This window comes from Oncorhynchus mykiss, chromosome 16 (assembly GCF_013265735.2).
Source record: "Oncorhynchus mykiss isolate Arlee chromosome 16, USDA_OmykA_1.1, whole genome shotgun sequence".
Taxonomy (NCBI): domain Eukaryota; kingdom Metazoa; phylum Chordata; class Actinopteri; order Salmoniformes; family Salmonidae; genus Oncorhynchus; species Oncorhynchus mykiss.
The window spans coordinates 34,521,027-34,536,290 of NC_048580.1; the positions used below are offsets into that span (position 1 = coordinate 34,521,027).

At 41.3% G+C, this 15,264-nt stretch overlaps 1 protein-coding gene across 5 annotated transcripts in view; it reads right to left on the reverse strand.

The window, feature by feature from the left end:
- The window catches only part of LOC110491852 (protein kinase C, zeta), a 142,092-nt gene that overhangs the window by 66,960 nt on the left and 59,868 nt on the right, over positions 1-15,264 (reverse strand). The window contains exon 1 of one of the 5 annotated variants that reach the window (XM_036946744.1): positions 6,218-6,368. The exons of the other annotated variants lie outside the window; for them this stretch is intronic. Within the exon in view, the coding sequence (XP_036802639.1) occupies positions 6,218-6,302 (85 nt within the window). The 5' untranslated portion in view covers positions 6,303-6,368. Of the gene's footprint in view, positions 1-6,217; positions 6,369-15,264 lie in introns of those variants that run through there. 5 annotated transcript variants of the gene reach the window in all.

A 15,264-nucleotide genomic window follows, 5' to 3' on the forward strand; every position in this document is an offset into this window, starting at 1 on the left:
TACACGTCCCTCCCTCTCTCCCATCCTCTCTCCCATCCTCTCCTTCGTCCCTCTGTACCTACACTTCATTCTGTCCCTCCTCTCTCCCTTGAGGTCCTGGTCTTATTAATTTCTCAGTAATGTCTTGAATCCTGATGGGAATGTAAAAGGTCCAGGCTGCTATTTATACCTTCTGAGCTGTCTATTAATACAGTGTATAATACTGCATAACGAACAACACTGTATCAACAGACTTAGCACAAGGATTTAGCACTTTGTAGCAAGCATCTCCGAGTAGGAGTGCTGAGCTAAAATCAGTTTAGACTTTTAGATCATAAAGAATGAGGTTAAAAGAACAAAGGGGACCTGACCAGCACTCCTACTCTGACACACTTTGTGAATATGGACAAGGATCCTAACACTAAATACACCTCCCAGATTATTATCAGTGTATATATATATATATATATATATACACACACAAAAGATACGACGACTAAGTGGAATTTGTTCTGCATAATAGTATTTTGAGATCCAAGCATTGTATTAAAAAGGAAATTAATAGATTGAAAGACGGGAGCGTGCTTCACTCTCTCAAACAAATACCAGGCAAATTAATTAAATAATATGCTTCACAGAAATGTGATCCATCTTAAAACGTCAATATCAAATGCAAATATTTTTGCTTATTGGCAACCATGAGATGTTAAGATGATTAAAAGGCATATAAATAGATGTGATCAAATAATTTGATGAAATGCAATGTATACTGGAATGTTCTATACTGTGGGTACAATTCAACAACTGCCGAGCTGAGAATAGCTAATCCAACTATAAATGATGATGACAATGCTGTCAGACATAATGATGATGTCAAATATGATTCACTGTGACACTCATTTCCAGCAACAGGATGTTGTTACATGAAATTGACAGGTTGCATGTGTTGACAGTTTCCCTGAAGTCATATCCCAGCACGAGCTGAATTGGGTATACTAATCTGTTTGGGGGAATCATACTAATACGGGTTTCTTTCTCTCCCCCTCACACACACATATACACTTCCTCTGGTCTCTCTCCACCCTCTCACTCACACATGAACAAGCACACCCTCCCTCCCTCCCTCCCCTCGTCTAGTCTCAACATGCATCCTTACTGGTTCGCTGGATGGGTGCGGCAGAAAGCATCCTACGCTCCCTTTGCCTCTGTTGCCATGGCAACACCGACCTCGCCAGATGCTAGCTGTGGTTAGCGTACCATGGCCATGCCTACGAACAAAATGTCCATCAAAGCAAATCGCCCCTAAAACAACTCATATAACGACATCGTGATCTGTGGTTGCGCAAACTGAGATTTTGATGGCTCTGATCTGTTTCTACAGTTTATCTCCAGTTGGATGCAACCATTCAGTCAACCAGTCAGTTAGTCATTCAGTCAGTCATTCAGCAAGCCAGTCTGTGGCTGTTTCAAATGTCATGTACTTTGCCTTCCCTTGCTCCATTTCAAGCAGGTATATTGAATCCCTAAACTTTATGTACAGCAACTCTGTATTCCTTCGGTGCCCCCTAACTACACTCTCTCAGCTTTGTCTCGCTCTGTCTCTCGGAGCAGCTAGCTACAGCCAATCAGGCATAGTGAAGGGGATTAAAGTACTAGACGAGACACTTAAGGCCGTTTGAACAACTGGATGAGGATTAAGGAGAGGAACAAACGGCATAAAGAAAGAGAGAAAACAAACGTGGAAAAAATACCTGGAATAGCTACATATCCCTGTTGCAGAGGTTGAATGTGCTGTAGGCTTCATGGAGAGGGCTACGTCCAAAATGGCAACCTATTCTCTACATAGTTTTAAACGTTAAAATCAGCTTTGGCAGTGATTACAGATGTGAGTATGGGTTCTGGGTAAGAGTATGAGTTCTGGGTAAGTCTCTAAGAGCGCTGCACACCTGGATGTACAATATCTGCACATTACTCTTTAAAATTCTTCAAGCTGTCGCGTTGGTTGTTGATCATTGCTAGACAGCCATTTTCAAGTCTTGACATATATTTTCAAACCGATTTAGGTCATAACTGTAACTAGGCCACTCAGAAACATTCAATGTTGTCTTGGTAAGCAACTTCAGTTTATATTTGGCCTTGTGTTTTAGTTAATTGTCCTGTTGAAAGGTGAATTTGTCTTCCGGTGTCAGTTGGAAAGCAGAAACTAGGATTTTGCCTGTGCTTAGAGATATTCCTTTCATTTTTATCCTAAGAAAACTCCCTAGTTTTTGCTGATGACAAGCATTCCCATAACATGATGCAGCCACCACCATGCTTGCAAATATGAAAAGTGGTACTCAGTAAGGTGTTGTGTTGGATTTGCTCCAAACATAACGCTTTGTATTCAGGACATAAAGTGCCTTTTTTGCAAACAGGATGCATGTTTTGGAAAATGTTGTATTCTATACAGGCTTCATTCTTTTCACTTTGTCATTTAGGTTAGTATTGTGGAGTAACTACAATGTTGTTGATCCATCCTCAGTTTTCTTAATTTCACAGCCATTAAACTCAAACTGTTTTAAAGTCACCATTGGCCTCATTGTGAAATCCCTGAGCGGTTTCCTTCCTCCCCGGCAACCGAGTTAGGAAGGACGCCTGTATCTTCATAGTGACTGGGTGTATTGATACACCATCCAAAGTGTAATTAATAACTTCACCATGCTCAAAGGGACATTCAACGTCTGCTTTATAAAATTAAAAAAATATCTACCAATACGTACCCATTTTTGCGAGGCATTGGAAAACATCCCTGGTCTTTGTGATTGAATCTGTGTTTGAAATTCACTGCTCAACTGACGGACTGTACAGATTGTATGTGTGGGGTAAAGAGATAACGTAGGCTTTCAAAAATATGTTAAACACTATTATTGCATACAAAGTGAGTCCATGCAACTTATTGTGCGATTGTGCAGATTTTTACTCCTGAACTTATTTTGGCTTGCCATAACAAACGGGTAAAATATTTAATGATTCAAGACATTTCAGCTTTTCATTTTGAACTAATTTGTAAAAATGTTATAAAAACACAATTCCACTTTGACATTATGGGGCCATTGTGTAGTGTGTAGGCCAGTGACAGAAATGTAAATGTAATCCATGTTAAATTCAGGCTGTAACACAACACAATGTAGAAAAAAGTCCAGGGGTGTGAATACTTCTTGAAGGCTCTGTACTACCTTTGACCAGGGCCCATAAAATGAATAGTGTACCATTTTGGACACAACCAGGGCCTTTCTTCCAGATGTACTGTTTGGATGGTGTCTGTTGTGAACAGTTGTACTCAGCCAAACAGACCTTGTCATCTCAATTAATGTCTCTGATGACATCTCCTCCGATCAATGGCAGCGGGTTCTCGCTGCAATAATGTGGCGGCACACATTGCTAAGGAGGTATTTTCTCAACATCTGTCCTGTGTGTATAAAGACAGAGAAATAGATCACTCTTTTTAGTGACACTCCTCTTCAGATTCTCTGTCTAATGCTGTTGCAACTCCAGGCACCCAGAGGGAACGCACCAAATCTGCCACAAATCAACAAGCTCGCTGTGTTTCCATAGATACTCGGTCTTCCCTCTTTTCCTTCCTCCACATCAGTAGAATGGGGGGGGGAGACAACATGCCACTGTGGAGAAGCAAAAATTAGCCAATCATTTCCCCACTATTCGAGGGTGCGTGTGGGCGTCGGCGAGTGAACTACCTGCCACATTACAGGTGGGCGGCAGCCACATGTCTGACGCTAGCAGTTTGGCTGACTCAGGTCCTCTGACTCAGCTTGATATGGGCATAAGATCCCCTCTCTTTTCCTGTCACACTCTTTCTGGTACACTGCAGTAGGCCTACTTGACTCCGAGTCTCATGATGCAATTCCATAAAATGTGTTGTTACAATCTGTTGAGTAGTTGATGGATGCAGGTGGTAGAGGAATGTGGTCCCATATTCCTAGCATGCAATGACTACATCAAGCTTGTGACTATACAAACTTGTTGGATGCATTTTCAGTTCATTTTGGTTGCGTTTCAGATTATTTTGTGCCTAATAGAAATGAAATGGTAAATAATGTAGTGTCATTTTCACTGGCGTAGCCCCCCCCCACACCCGACAATCCTTTGAGGGCGGTGGTCCCCCCAGAAATCGGGCCCCCCGGATAGCATATAAACATGTCATAAGCCCATTTTGTTTTTACATTTATGACAGGAAATTATAACATTTTCTTTCAGCCTCATGGGAGTCACAAGCTTGATGTAATCATTGCATGCTAGGAATATGGGATCAAATACTAAACTTTTGACTACTTATAAGAATATTTAGGAGTGTCAATCATTTTGACCCCTAGTTTAAAAAATAATAATAATTGTATTAGTATAAAAATATAGATTTTCACCTTTTTTTTGCTCAGTGTTTGAATTGTTTATTTTACACAGTCATTATTGCTCATCTTTATGAAGGGTGTCAATAATTTCGGACCCCACTGTATATTCAAGCAAGTAGGTTTTTCCCACATCAGCAAAACAGAAGCCATGACACTGCACAATAGGGAACAGGTACTAGGATGTACAGTGCCTTCAGAAAGTATTCTTGCCCATTTGACTTATTCCACGTTGAATTTAAAATGGATTCAAATGTAGATTTTCTCACCCATCTACACACAATACCCCAAAATGACAAAGTGAAAACGCTTCGACATTCTTGCAAATGTATTGAAAATGAAATAGAGAAATATCGAAATTGACTTATAATAAAGTATTCAACCCCCTGAGTCAATGCATGTTAGAATCACCTTTGGCAGCGATTACAGCTGTGAGTCTTTCTGGGTAAGTCTCTAAGAGCTTTCCACACCTGGATTGTGCAACATTTGTCCATTATTCTTTAAAAAAATTATTCAAGATCTGTCAAATTGGTTGTTAATCATAGGTGCATTTTGCTAATCATTTCATTAATTACAACTGTCCCTCAGTTTTTTTTGAAGACTTAGAAATACAGTCCCTTTAGTCAAATGGAATCCCAAACAAAGAGCGTGCGTCTGTGTGTGTAAGCACGAAGTTACCCAGTCAAATCTAATGTGATACAGCCTTACAACCAGCCTGCTGGAGTGACAGTACTCCTGACCTCGCGCCGCCTTAGGGGCTTGTATCAACAGTAACACTTGTCTAAAGGATGAGGGTGGACGGTGTGAACATGATAAACAAGACTCAAGTCACAGAGTGTCGCTGGTGCCGCCTAACATTACACCACACCTATAGCATTAAGCAGGTAAACTAGGAAGTTTGTGAGTTTGTTTTGGCTGTCAGAAAGGTTCACTACTGCATATTCTGCATATCCTGTATGCATGAGGACATTGCTAAATAGGAGCTACATATGGGGCGTCGGGTAGGTTTTTACCTGCTACATTGGATGTGTAACTTTTTCCCTGCATGAGCAGAGTCACCCTATTGCGGTCCAGAAGGGGCTGTGCGGCAAAATCTTAAACAGTGGAGCCAGGGGATGCTTTTGCTCAGATTTCATTTAAATGAATAAGAGCATCTCAGTCTGCAAAAGTGATGCGTCTAGCGTAGCAGGCCAGTAAGAAGGCGTCTGTATGCAGAGACTGTCCCGGTGATGAGACAGCAGAGGAGCAGGGTGATGTAAATTGTCATTGTCGATCATTAGTGAGGTCATTTCTGATCATTCTTCGGCAATGTCAGAAAGAATAGAATGCCTGAGTCATTCGATAGTACCATTATTAGGGATACAATTATATTATCTTGCTTACTGACTTTAAGTGGGCTTATTAGCGGGCCTGCCGGATTCTGTCTCGACCACAATTGTTTTCTGAATGTTGATGATCTTTTCATCTTCGCTGTGGCAAAGGAAATTACATTACATTAGCCACAGTTAGCTAGCCACGCTAGTCAATAAAAAAAAAAGGTTATTGTTTATTATCTGAGACCTTTTTCCTTGCTTGACCCATGAAAATAGTTGAGGAGACCCCCCCCCCCCCCCCACACACACACACACTTCCTCTGGGCTAACAGACATGTTCCTCTGAGACACAGACAGACTAGTGTTGCATCGCCCCATTTTCAACAGACGAGTGAGGAAGATGTGCAAGGAGAGAGATCGGAAGAGAGGAGAGAAACATTGAGAGAAAGAGAGAGAGAGAGAGCGCGTTGGTGTGGTAGAGAAAAAACAGAGATAAGCCAGACAAGTAAAAAAGTACTGCACCTGCACAAGTGTATGGCAGTGGGAAGAATCCAGCCATGTTGTAAGAGTTGTTATAACCAGGCCATGTAGGTCTAAAGGTGTTCATATGCTCTACTAAAGTAGGAGAGAACAAAGGAGGCAGCTGCTCTCTAGAGGTGGTGGCAGTTGTTCCAGTGGCTCGAGGACAGGACATTTACAGGGGCTAGACTCACTTCCAGACATTGTTCCTGATCCCACTAGCAGGAAGATGATAAACTCTACCAGCACCCACCCTCCCTTTCAAAGAGTGCACTCAAAGATGTTTGGGCTTTCCACATGTGGGTCACTTACAAAAACAGTATAATTAAATTAATTATTGTTGCCTTTTTGAATAGCCAATAAAAACTAAAAAGGAATTATAGGCAACTAGCTAGTACCTCACAATAGAATGCAATCCGTTCTTAAAGCATTTCAGAAATCAGCAGAATCAGCCATTTTTAGATGCAGGCAGTTTATTTGAAAAGGTCAAAGGTATAATTGAGCCGCCTATGAATTTACCTGACACCCCTGTGCACTCACTCGCCAGGTTCTCCTTTTCATCCTTCTGTTTCAGAAGTGTGTAAAGCCCTGAAAGAAATGGATGTAAAAAAATCCCCTGGCCCTGGTAAACTAGACCCCACTTCCTACACCTAGCTGGAGACATCATTGCTCCCCCCTTAACATGTATTTTTAACCTCACGCCTGATGCTCAGGAAATCCCCCAGTTATGGAAATCTGTTTTTTGTACTGCCTCTCCTGAAAGGTGGATATCCTTCACTACTTGACAACTATCAACCCATATCAAAATCATCTGTACTGTCAAAGGTACTGGAGTCCTTAGTTAGTAGGCAGCTAAAGGTCTACTTCCAAGAAAACAACATCTTAAATGGAATGCAATCAGGTTTTAGGTCTGGCCACATCACTGTTTCAGCAACATTGAAAGTTTTAAATGACATCCACTGTGCTCTTGACAACAAGTTACATTGTGTGTCTGTCTTTATTGATTTGACGAAAGGCTTTTGACACCGCGGACCATGCTGTGTTAGTGCAAAAGTTCAAATGTTGTGGAATTACTGGTCATACTCTAGATTGGTTTGTAAATTATCTATCAAAATGTACATAATGTGTAATGGTGGACGATTGTAAATCTGAGTCCATAGAGGTGTGCTCAAGTGTCCCGCAAGGTTCTATTTTGGGCCCACTGTTGTTAATTTTGTATATCAACAACATTGGGGATCTTACTGAAACAGCGGATGTTCATTTTTATGCACATTATACTGTTCTTTATTCAAATGGTAGTAGTTTATCTTTAGCTTTTGAAAATGCCCAAAGAGCATTTAACATCATATAACAGAATCTGTATGTTTTAAAGCTGGTTCTAAATTTTGGTAAAACAAAATGCATGGTATTTTCAAATGACAGGCATGTTACTAATCATGTCATTGCTACATTGGCTGGATATACTATAGAGCAAGTTAAAGTGTACAAATATTTGGGTGTGTGGGTTGATGATAAGCTGAGCTTCACTGTGCATGTAGAGAACTTGATAAGGAAGCTCAAGCTAAAAATAGGTTTTAATTACCGGCATAAGGCTTGTTTTTCTTTGGAGGCCAGGAAGGAGCTGGTACGATGTACATTGCTGGCGGTTTAGATTTTAGTGATGTTATATACAGTTGAAGTCGGAAGTTTACATACACTTAGGTTGGAGTCATTTAAACTTGTTTTTTAACCACTCCACAAATTCCTTGTTAACAAACTATAGTTTTGGCAAGTCGGTTAGGACATCTACTTTTTCCAACAATTGCTTACAGACAGATTATTTCACTTCAAATTCACTGTATCACATTTCCAGTGGGTCAGAAGGTTACATGCTAAATTGGCTGTGCCTTTAAACAGCTTGGAAAATTCCAGAAAATTATGTCATGGCTTTAGAAGCTTCTGATAAGTTAATTGACATAATTTGAGTCAGTTGGAGGTGTACCTGTGGATTTATTTCAAGGCCTACCTTCAAACTCAGTGCCTCTTTGCTTGACATGGAAAAATCATGGTAAAATCTAAAGAAATCAGCCTCAGAAAAATTGTAGACCTCCACAAGTCTGGTTCATCCTTGGGTGCAATTTCCAAACGCCTGAAGGTACCACAACAAAGGACCTTGTGAAGATGCTGGGGGAAACAGGTACAAAAGTATCTATATCCACAGTAAAACGAGCCCTATATCGACATAACCTGAAAGGCCGCTCAGCAAGGAAGAAGCCACTGCTCCAAAACCGCCTTAAAAAAGCCAGACTACGGTTTGCAACTGCACATGGGGACAAAGATCGTACTTTGGGGAGAAATGTCCTCTGGTCTGATGAAACAAAAATAGAACTGTTTGGCCATAATGACCATCGTTATGTTTGGAGGAAAAATGGGGAGGCATGCAAGCTGAAGAACAACAGCCCAACCGTGAAGCACGGGGGTGGCAGCATCATGTTGTGGGGGTGCTTCGAAGGGACTTGTGCACTTCACAAAATAGATGGCTCATGAGGTTGGAAAATTATGTGGATATATTGAAGCAACATCTAAAGACATCAGTCAGGAAGTTAAAGCTTGGTCACAAATGGGTCTTCCAAATAGACAATGACCACAAGCATACTTCCAAAGTTGTGGCAAAATTGCTTAAGGACAACAAAGTCAAGATATTGGAGTGGCCATCACAAAGCCCTGACCTCAATCCTATAGAAAATATGTTGGCAGAACTGAAAATGTGTGTGCAAGCAAGAAGGCCTAAAAACCTGACTCAGTTACACCAGCTCTGTCAGGAGGAATGGGCCAAAATTCACCCAACTTATTGTGGTAAGCTTGTGGAAGGCTACCCAAAACATTTGACCCATTTCAACAATTTAAAGGCAATGCTACCAAATATAAATTGAGTGTATGTAAACTTCTGACCCACTAGGAATGTGCTGAAAGAAATAAAAGCTGAAATAAATAATTCTCTCTACTATTATTCTGACATTTCACATTCTTAAAATAAAGTGGTGGTCCTAACTGACCTAAGACAGGGAATTTTTACTAGGATTAAATGTCAGGAATTGTGTAAAACTGAGTTTAAATGTATTTGGCTAAGGTGTATGTAAACTTCCGTCTTCAACTGTATATGCAGGCCTCAACCACTACCCTGAGAGCACTTGATTCAGTATATCATGCGTCCCTCAGGTTCATTACAAATCAGAAACGTCAAACACATCATCGTGATCTCGACAGCGCTGTTGGCTGGTCATCATTGACCTTGCGTAGGCTGAAACACTGGTATACACTGATTTATAAAGGCCATACTGGGTAAAATGCCATTTTATCTCTGTTCTTTTTAGTCAGGTCGGTAAATAAATATCAATTACGGTCCCATTCTGATTTGCTTCTAACAGTACCAAAAATTAGAACAGAACATGGTAGAAATAGGTTTAGTTACTCAGCTCCGTGGTCCTGGAATTCTCTCCTGAACATTTAAAAACTTGATGATAATAGTTTCGTTGGTGGAGTTTAAACACTTGATCAATGTATATGTCATAGAAGAGTGTAATTGTCTTTAGGACAGCTGTTTTTTCATCAAGTATGTGAACTGTATGTGTGTTTATAGTTTTGTTTAATGTTGTTAGTGTATGTAAGTTATTTTGTCTGAAAGGTTGTTCCTCCAGCTGCTATTGGACCAGGTCTCTCTTGGAAAAGAGAAGTTCTCTCAATGAGAAAAGCCTGAATAAATAAAGGTTAAATAAAATAAATAAATAAAGTAGACAGACTACACAGCACGCTAAAGAATAAACATTTCAACGAGTGCCCAGCCCATATACAGTACAGGCCATACTTATAAACTGGGGACTGTCCCCATTTGAACATCTTCATGGGAGACATCAGAGATATTATAAGCCATGTAGAGACAGAGAATAGATGTAGTGTATCCAATAGCCCCAAAGCCACTCAGATACATTTAGCCCTCCATGTTAAAGCGTGACAAAGAATGTTCTTAATTCAACGGTTGTTAAATTAATTTCAACTTAACTATCTGTGTGGAAGATAAGAGAAGTAGAAAAGTTAGCAGTAAACTTTGAAAAGAAATCGTCTTTCAGGGCTGTGCGATTTCAGCATGTCCAAAGGGGACAGTGAGTGGGATATCCTGAACTGCAGTCAACACACTGCTATGAGCCAATGAGTCAGCAGCTCTAAGATGCTGTTGCTAAGACGACACCATGGTAATGGAATTCCATCCATCTGTCCCAATACCCCATATGGATCCACTCAAAAGAAGTACTATACAAATTAATACGATTGATTGACTAAGTTCGTGATAGTATCAAAGCCTGTTCCCAGAACTGTTTGTGCCTACTCCTTTTCACTCAATGTCACACCAAACACGTTTAGCATGACAATTCCATAAGGAGTTGGCAAGAGAGCAAAACCAGACTGGTACCTATTCTAACAGAATCAGCAACCCAAACCACTTTGTTATGCCCTGACTATGGCTTCACTGGCAGATGACATATTACAAATCAAATCAAATGTTATTTGTCACATGCGCCGAATACAACATGCTTACTTACAAGTCCTTAACCAACAATGCAGTTCAAGAAATAGAGTTAACAAAATATTGACTAAATAAACTAAAGTTTTTTAAAAAAGAAAGAAGAAGAATACTGAAATTGCAGGGTGTGCTGTACCAAACACACACATTGTGATACAGTGGACACATACTATAATAGCTGCATCCCATTACAAGGGTTGTATTCATTAGGGCACACTCTAGCAACACGTTTTGCAATGAAAAATTCAAACAATCATTCATTTTTGGACAAGTTCAGGTAGCACCCTCCCTCTTTCAATCCATGGTCTTCCGTTTGATGCCTAATGGTGAATGGGAACTACCATGACACCCCCCCGTACACTCATCATCAAAATGCCATCCTCGATCTCCACTTCCTTTGATGAAGGGAATCTAAGGGCTCCTGCTCTGCAGGCTTGAAGGCATGTCTGATTTAAAAATTTTTCGATAACTTATTTTCTATTCCCCTTACCACACTCTCTCATGCTCTTTCCCTCCATTTTATCGTCCAATCTCTCATCATTATACTTTCCATCCATTTTTTCTCTCTCCATCTATCGTCCTCGCTTTCCCTCTGTCTCTCCAATTCCGCAACAGCATGTGACACCAGTTCCCAATTATCTGGGTGCCTTTGTCTTGCATTACAGGGGGTGCTGCTGGGGTGTTTTATGTAATAATGACAGTCCTGGATTAAACTAGCCCTGCTACTAGTCATCATTGACACTGCCTTGCGAGTGTCGAGGGGTGTGTCATCATCATCACCACTGTGACTGTTTCACAACCTCACCACTTAGCCCCCACCCGTCAGACCAGGCCAGGCCAGGCCAGACAAGACCAGACCAGGCCAGACAGCTAAATCCCACTTACTGTATTTACCAGACCCCCTGCCCATCTTCCAAAACATCTGAAACCCTACCTTTTCAAACAGCATCTTAAATCATAACCAGCACTTGCAATTAACCCCCCCCCCCCCTCTCCCTTCTAGCTCTGACTCTACTGACAGCTACGATATTAAGGAAACATGTACTTTCTGTGCCTGTTATATGTGGTTGTCCCACCTAGCTATCTGGAGATGAATGCACTGACTAAGACTGTGATATGTGGTTGTCCCACCTAGCTACAGTGGGGCAAAAAAGTATTTAGTCAGCCACCAATTGTGCAAGTTCTCCCACTTAAAAAGATGAGAGGCCTGTAATTTTCATCATAGATACACTTCAACTATGACAGACAAAATGGGAGAAAAAAATCCAGAAAATCACATTGTAGAATTTTGAATGAATTTACTTGCAAATTATGGTGGAAAATAAGTATTTGGTCAATAACACAAGTTTCTCAATACTTTGTTATATACCCTTTGTTGGCAATGACAGAGGTCATACGTTTTCTGTAAGTCTTCAAGGTTTTCACACACTGTTGCTGGTATTTTGGCCCATTCCTCCATGCAGATCTCCTCTAGAGCAGTGATGTTTTGGGGCTGTTGCTGGGCAACACGGACTTTCAACTCCCTCCAAAGATTTTCTATGGGGTTGAGACCTGGAGACTGGCTAGGCCACTCCAGGACCTTGAAATGCTTCTTACGAAGCCACTCCTTCGTTGCCCGAGCGGTGTGTTTGGGATCATTGTCATGCTGAAAGACCCAGCCACGTTTCATCTTCAATGCCCTTGCTGATGGAAGGAAGTTTTTACTCAAAATCTCACGATTACATGGCCCCATTCATTCTTTCCTTTACACGGCGGATCAGTCGTCATTGTCCCTTTGCAGAAAAACAGCCCCAAAGCATGATGTTTCCACCCCCATGCTTCACAGTAGGTATGGTGTTCTTTGGATGCAACTCAGCATTCTTTGTCCTCCAAACACAACGAGTTGAGATTTTACCAAAAAGTTATATTTTGGTTTCATCTGACCATATGACATTCTCCCAACCTTCTTCTGGATCATCCAAATGCTCTCTAGCAAACTTCAGACGGGCCTGGACATGTACTGGCTTAAGCAGGGGGACACGTCTGGCACTGCAGGATTTGAGTCCCTGGCGGCGTAGTGTGTTACTGATGGTAGGCTTTGTTACTTTGGTCCCAGCTCTCTGCAGGTCATTCACTAGGTCCCCTCGTGTGGTTCTGGGATTTTTGCTCACCGTTCTTGTGATCATTTTGACCCCACGGGATGAGATCTTGAGTGGAGCCCCAGATCGAGGGAGATTAACAGTGGTCTTGTATGTCTTCAATTTCCTAAAAATTGCTCCCACAGTTGATTTCTTTAAACCAAGCTGCTTACCTATTGCAGATTCAGTCTTCCCAGCCTGGTGCAGGTCTACAATTTTGTTTCTGGTGTCCTTTGACAGCTCTTTGGTCTTGGCCATAGTGGAGTTTGGAGTGTGACTGTTTGAGGTTGTGGACAGGTGTCTTTTATACTGATAACAAGTTCAAACAGGTGCCATTAATACAGGTAACGAGTGGAGGACAGAGGAGCCTCTTAAAGAATAAGTTACAGGTCTGTGAGAGCCAGAAATCTTGCTTGTTGGTAGGTGACCAAATACTTATTTTCCACTATAATTTGCAAAGAAATTCATAAAAAATCCTACAATGTGATTTTCTGGATTTCTTTTTCCATTTTGTCTGACATAGTTGAAGTGTACCTATGATGAAAATTACAGGCCTCTCTCATCTTTTTAAGTGGGAGAACTTGCACAATTGGTGGCTGACTAAATACTTTTTTGCCCCACTGTATCTGGAGATTAATGTACTGACTAAGCCTGTGATATGTGGTTGTCCCACCTAGCTGTCTGGAGATGAATGCACTGACTAAGCCTGTGATATGTGGTTGTCCCACCTAGCTATCTGGAGATGAATGCACTGACTAAGCCTGTGATATGTGGTTGTCCCACCTAGCTGTCTGGAGATGAATGCACTGACTAAGCCTGTGATATATGTGGTTGTCCCACCTAGCTATCTGGAGATGAATGCACTGACTATGACTGTGATATGTGGTTGTCCCACCTAGCTGTCTGGAGATGAATGTACTGACTAAGCCTGTGATATGTGGTTGTCCCACCTAGCTGTCTGGAGATGAATGTACTGACTAAGCCTGTGATATTTGGTTGTCCCACCTAGCTTTCTGGAGATGAATGTACTGACTATGACTGTGATATGTGGTTGTTCCACCTAGCTATCTGGAAATGAATGTACGGACTATGACTGTGATATGTGGTTGTCCCACCTAGCTATCTGGAGATGAATGCACCGACTAAGTCGCTCTGGATAAAAACGTCTGCTAAATAACTAAATAAAATAAGGACAGTAGAGGACGACACAAGACAGATAGACTGAGCTCAGCCAGATTGGTATCGTATCTTTTTGTCAGTGGAGATGGATGGCGACGTGGGGACTCTAAGTAGGTTACACAGATTACCATCCCCAGTCTCTGTGGCCTAGAACACTACTGGGAGGCAGAGACTGTCAGGGCTGACAGAAAACAGTCCAGGAAATGTTATTAGCAGCAGGAAATCACCACTGCCTCCACTGGGCAAACGCTGATGAACTTCCAATTGTGGTTAATGTTTGGTCAACAACTGTTTATTTGTGGTTGTAATCTGGGATAAATTGAGAGAAACTGTAACAAATGAAATAAATTGGACAAAGACGTCAGATGAACATCCAAACGTGGTTGATATTTGGTTGAGCTCAACAACAACCGTGAATTCCACCGAACCGTGAAACCTTGAAACGCAACCGTTGATTTGTGGTTGCAATCTGGGTTCAAATGAGAAAGAAACTGTGCGAGTTTATGAATGATTTGGGGAAATTCAACAAACTAGTCACATTGGTGCAATGTCATTATGTTGATAAAGTTTAATATTGTAGATCATAGGCTGAAAACCTCCAAATAATATTGGAGTCACTTTAGAGTCAGTAAGGCTAATAATGTCATTTTTAAAGGAACAACTATACTGCCATTACCTTGCAGTCCAAATATGCAGGATCCTCGGAACAAACTCAATACGCAAGAGTATTTAGCAGCTCTAGCGAGAAAATGGAAGTCAAAACCTGTTTGTAATTAACAACTAGAGTATAGAGAACCTTTTCTTCTAAGACATGCTGAATATTTATTCTCCTACACATCACAACAAGTACTATGTCGTGAGGGGTCCATGCAGAGGCTCTAATCTTCAACACGTACACGGGTATGGACACACACCCTCTCTGTATCTAAAAGACTCACACACCCTGCCGTACAAAAAAACAAACACTATCCCCGTGTACAAACATACACACATGCCAGCCATCACACATACACAGGCTCACATGCATTTATCTGCCTGTTTCACGCAGTAGTGAGTTACAGTATCCTTCAGCTCCGGCTAGAAGGTGCCCGTAGGCACAGATCTACGATCAGCTTATTGCCCCCAAATCCTATTGTTAACCATAAGGAGGGGGACATGAAAAACTGATGTGAGATCAGTGTCTAGGGGAGCAACTC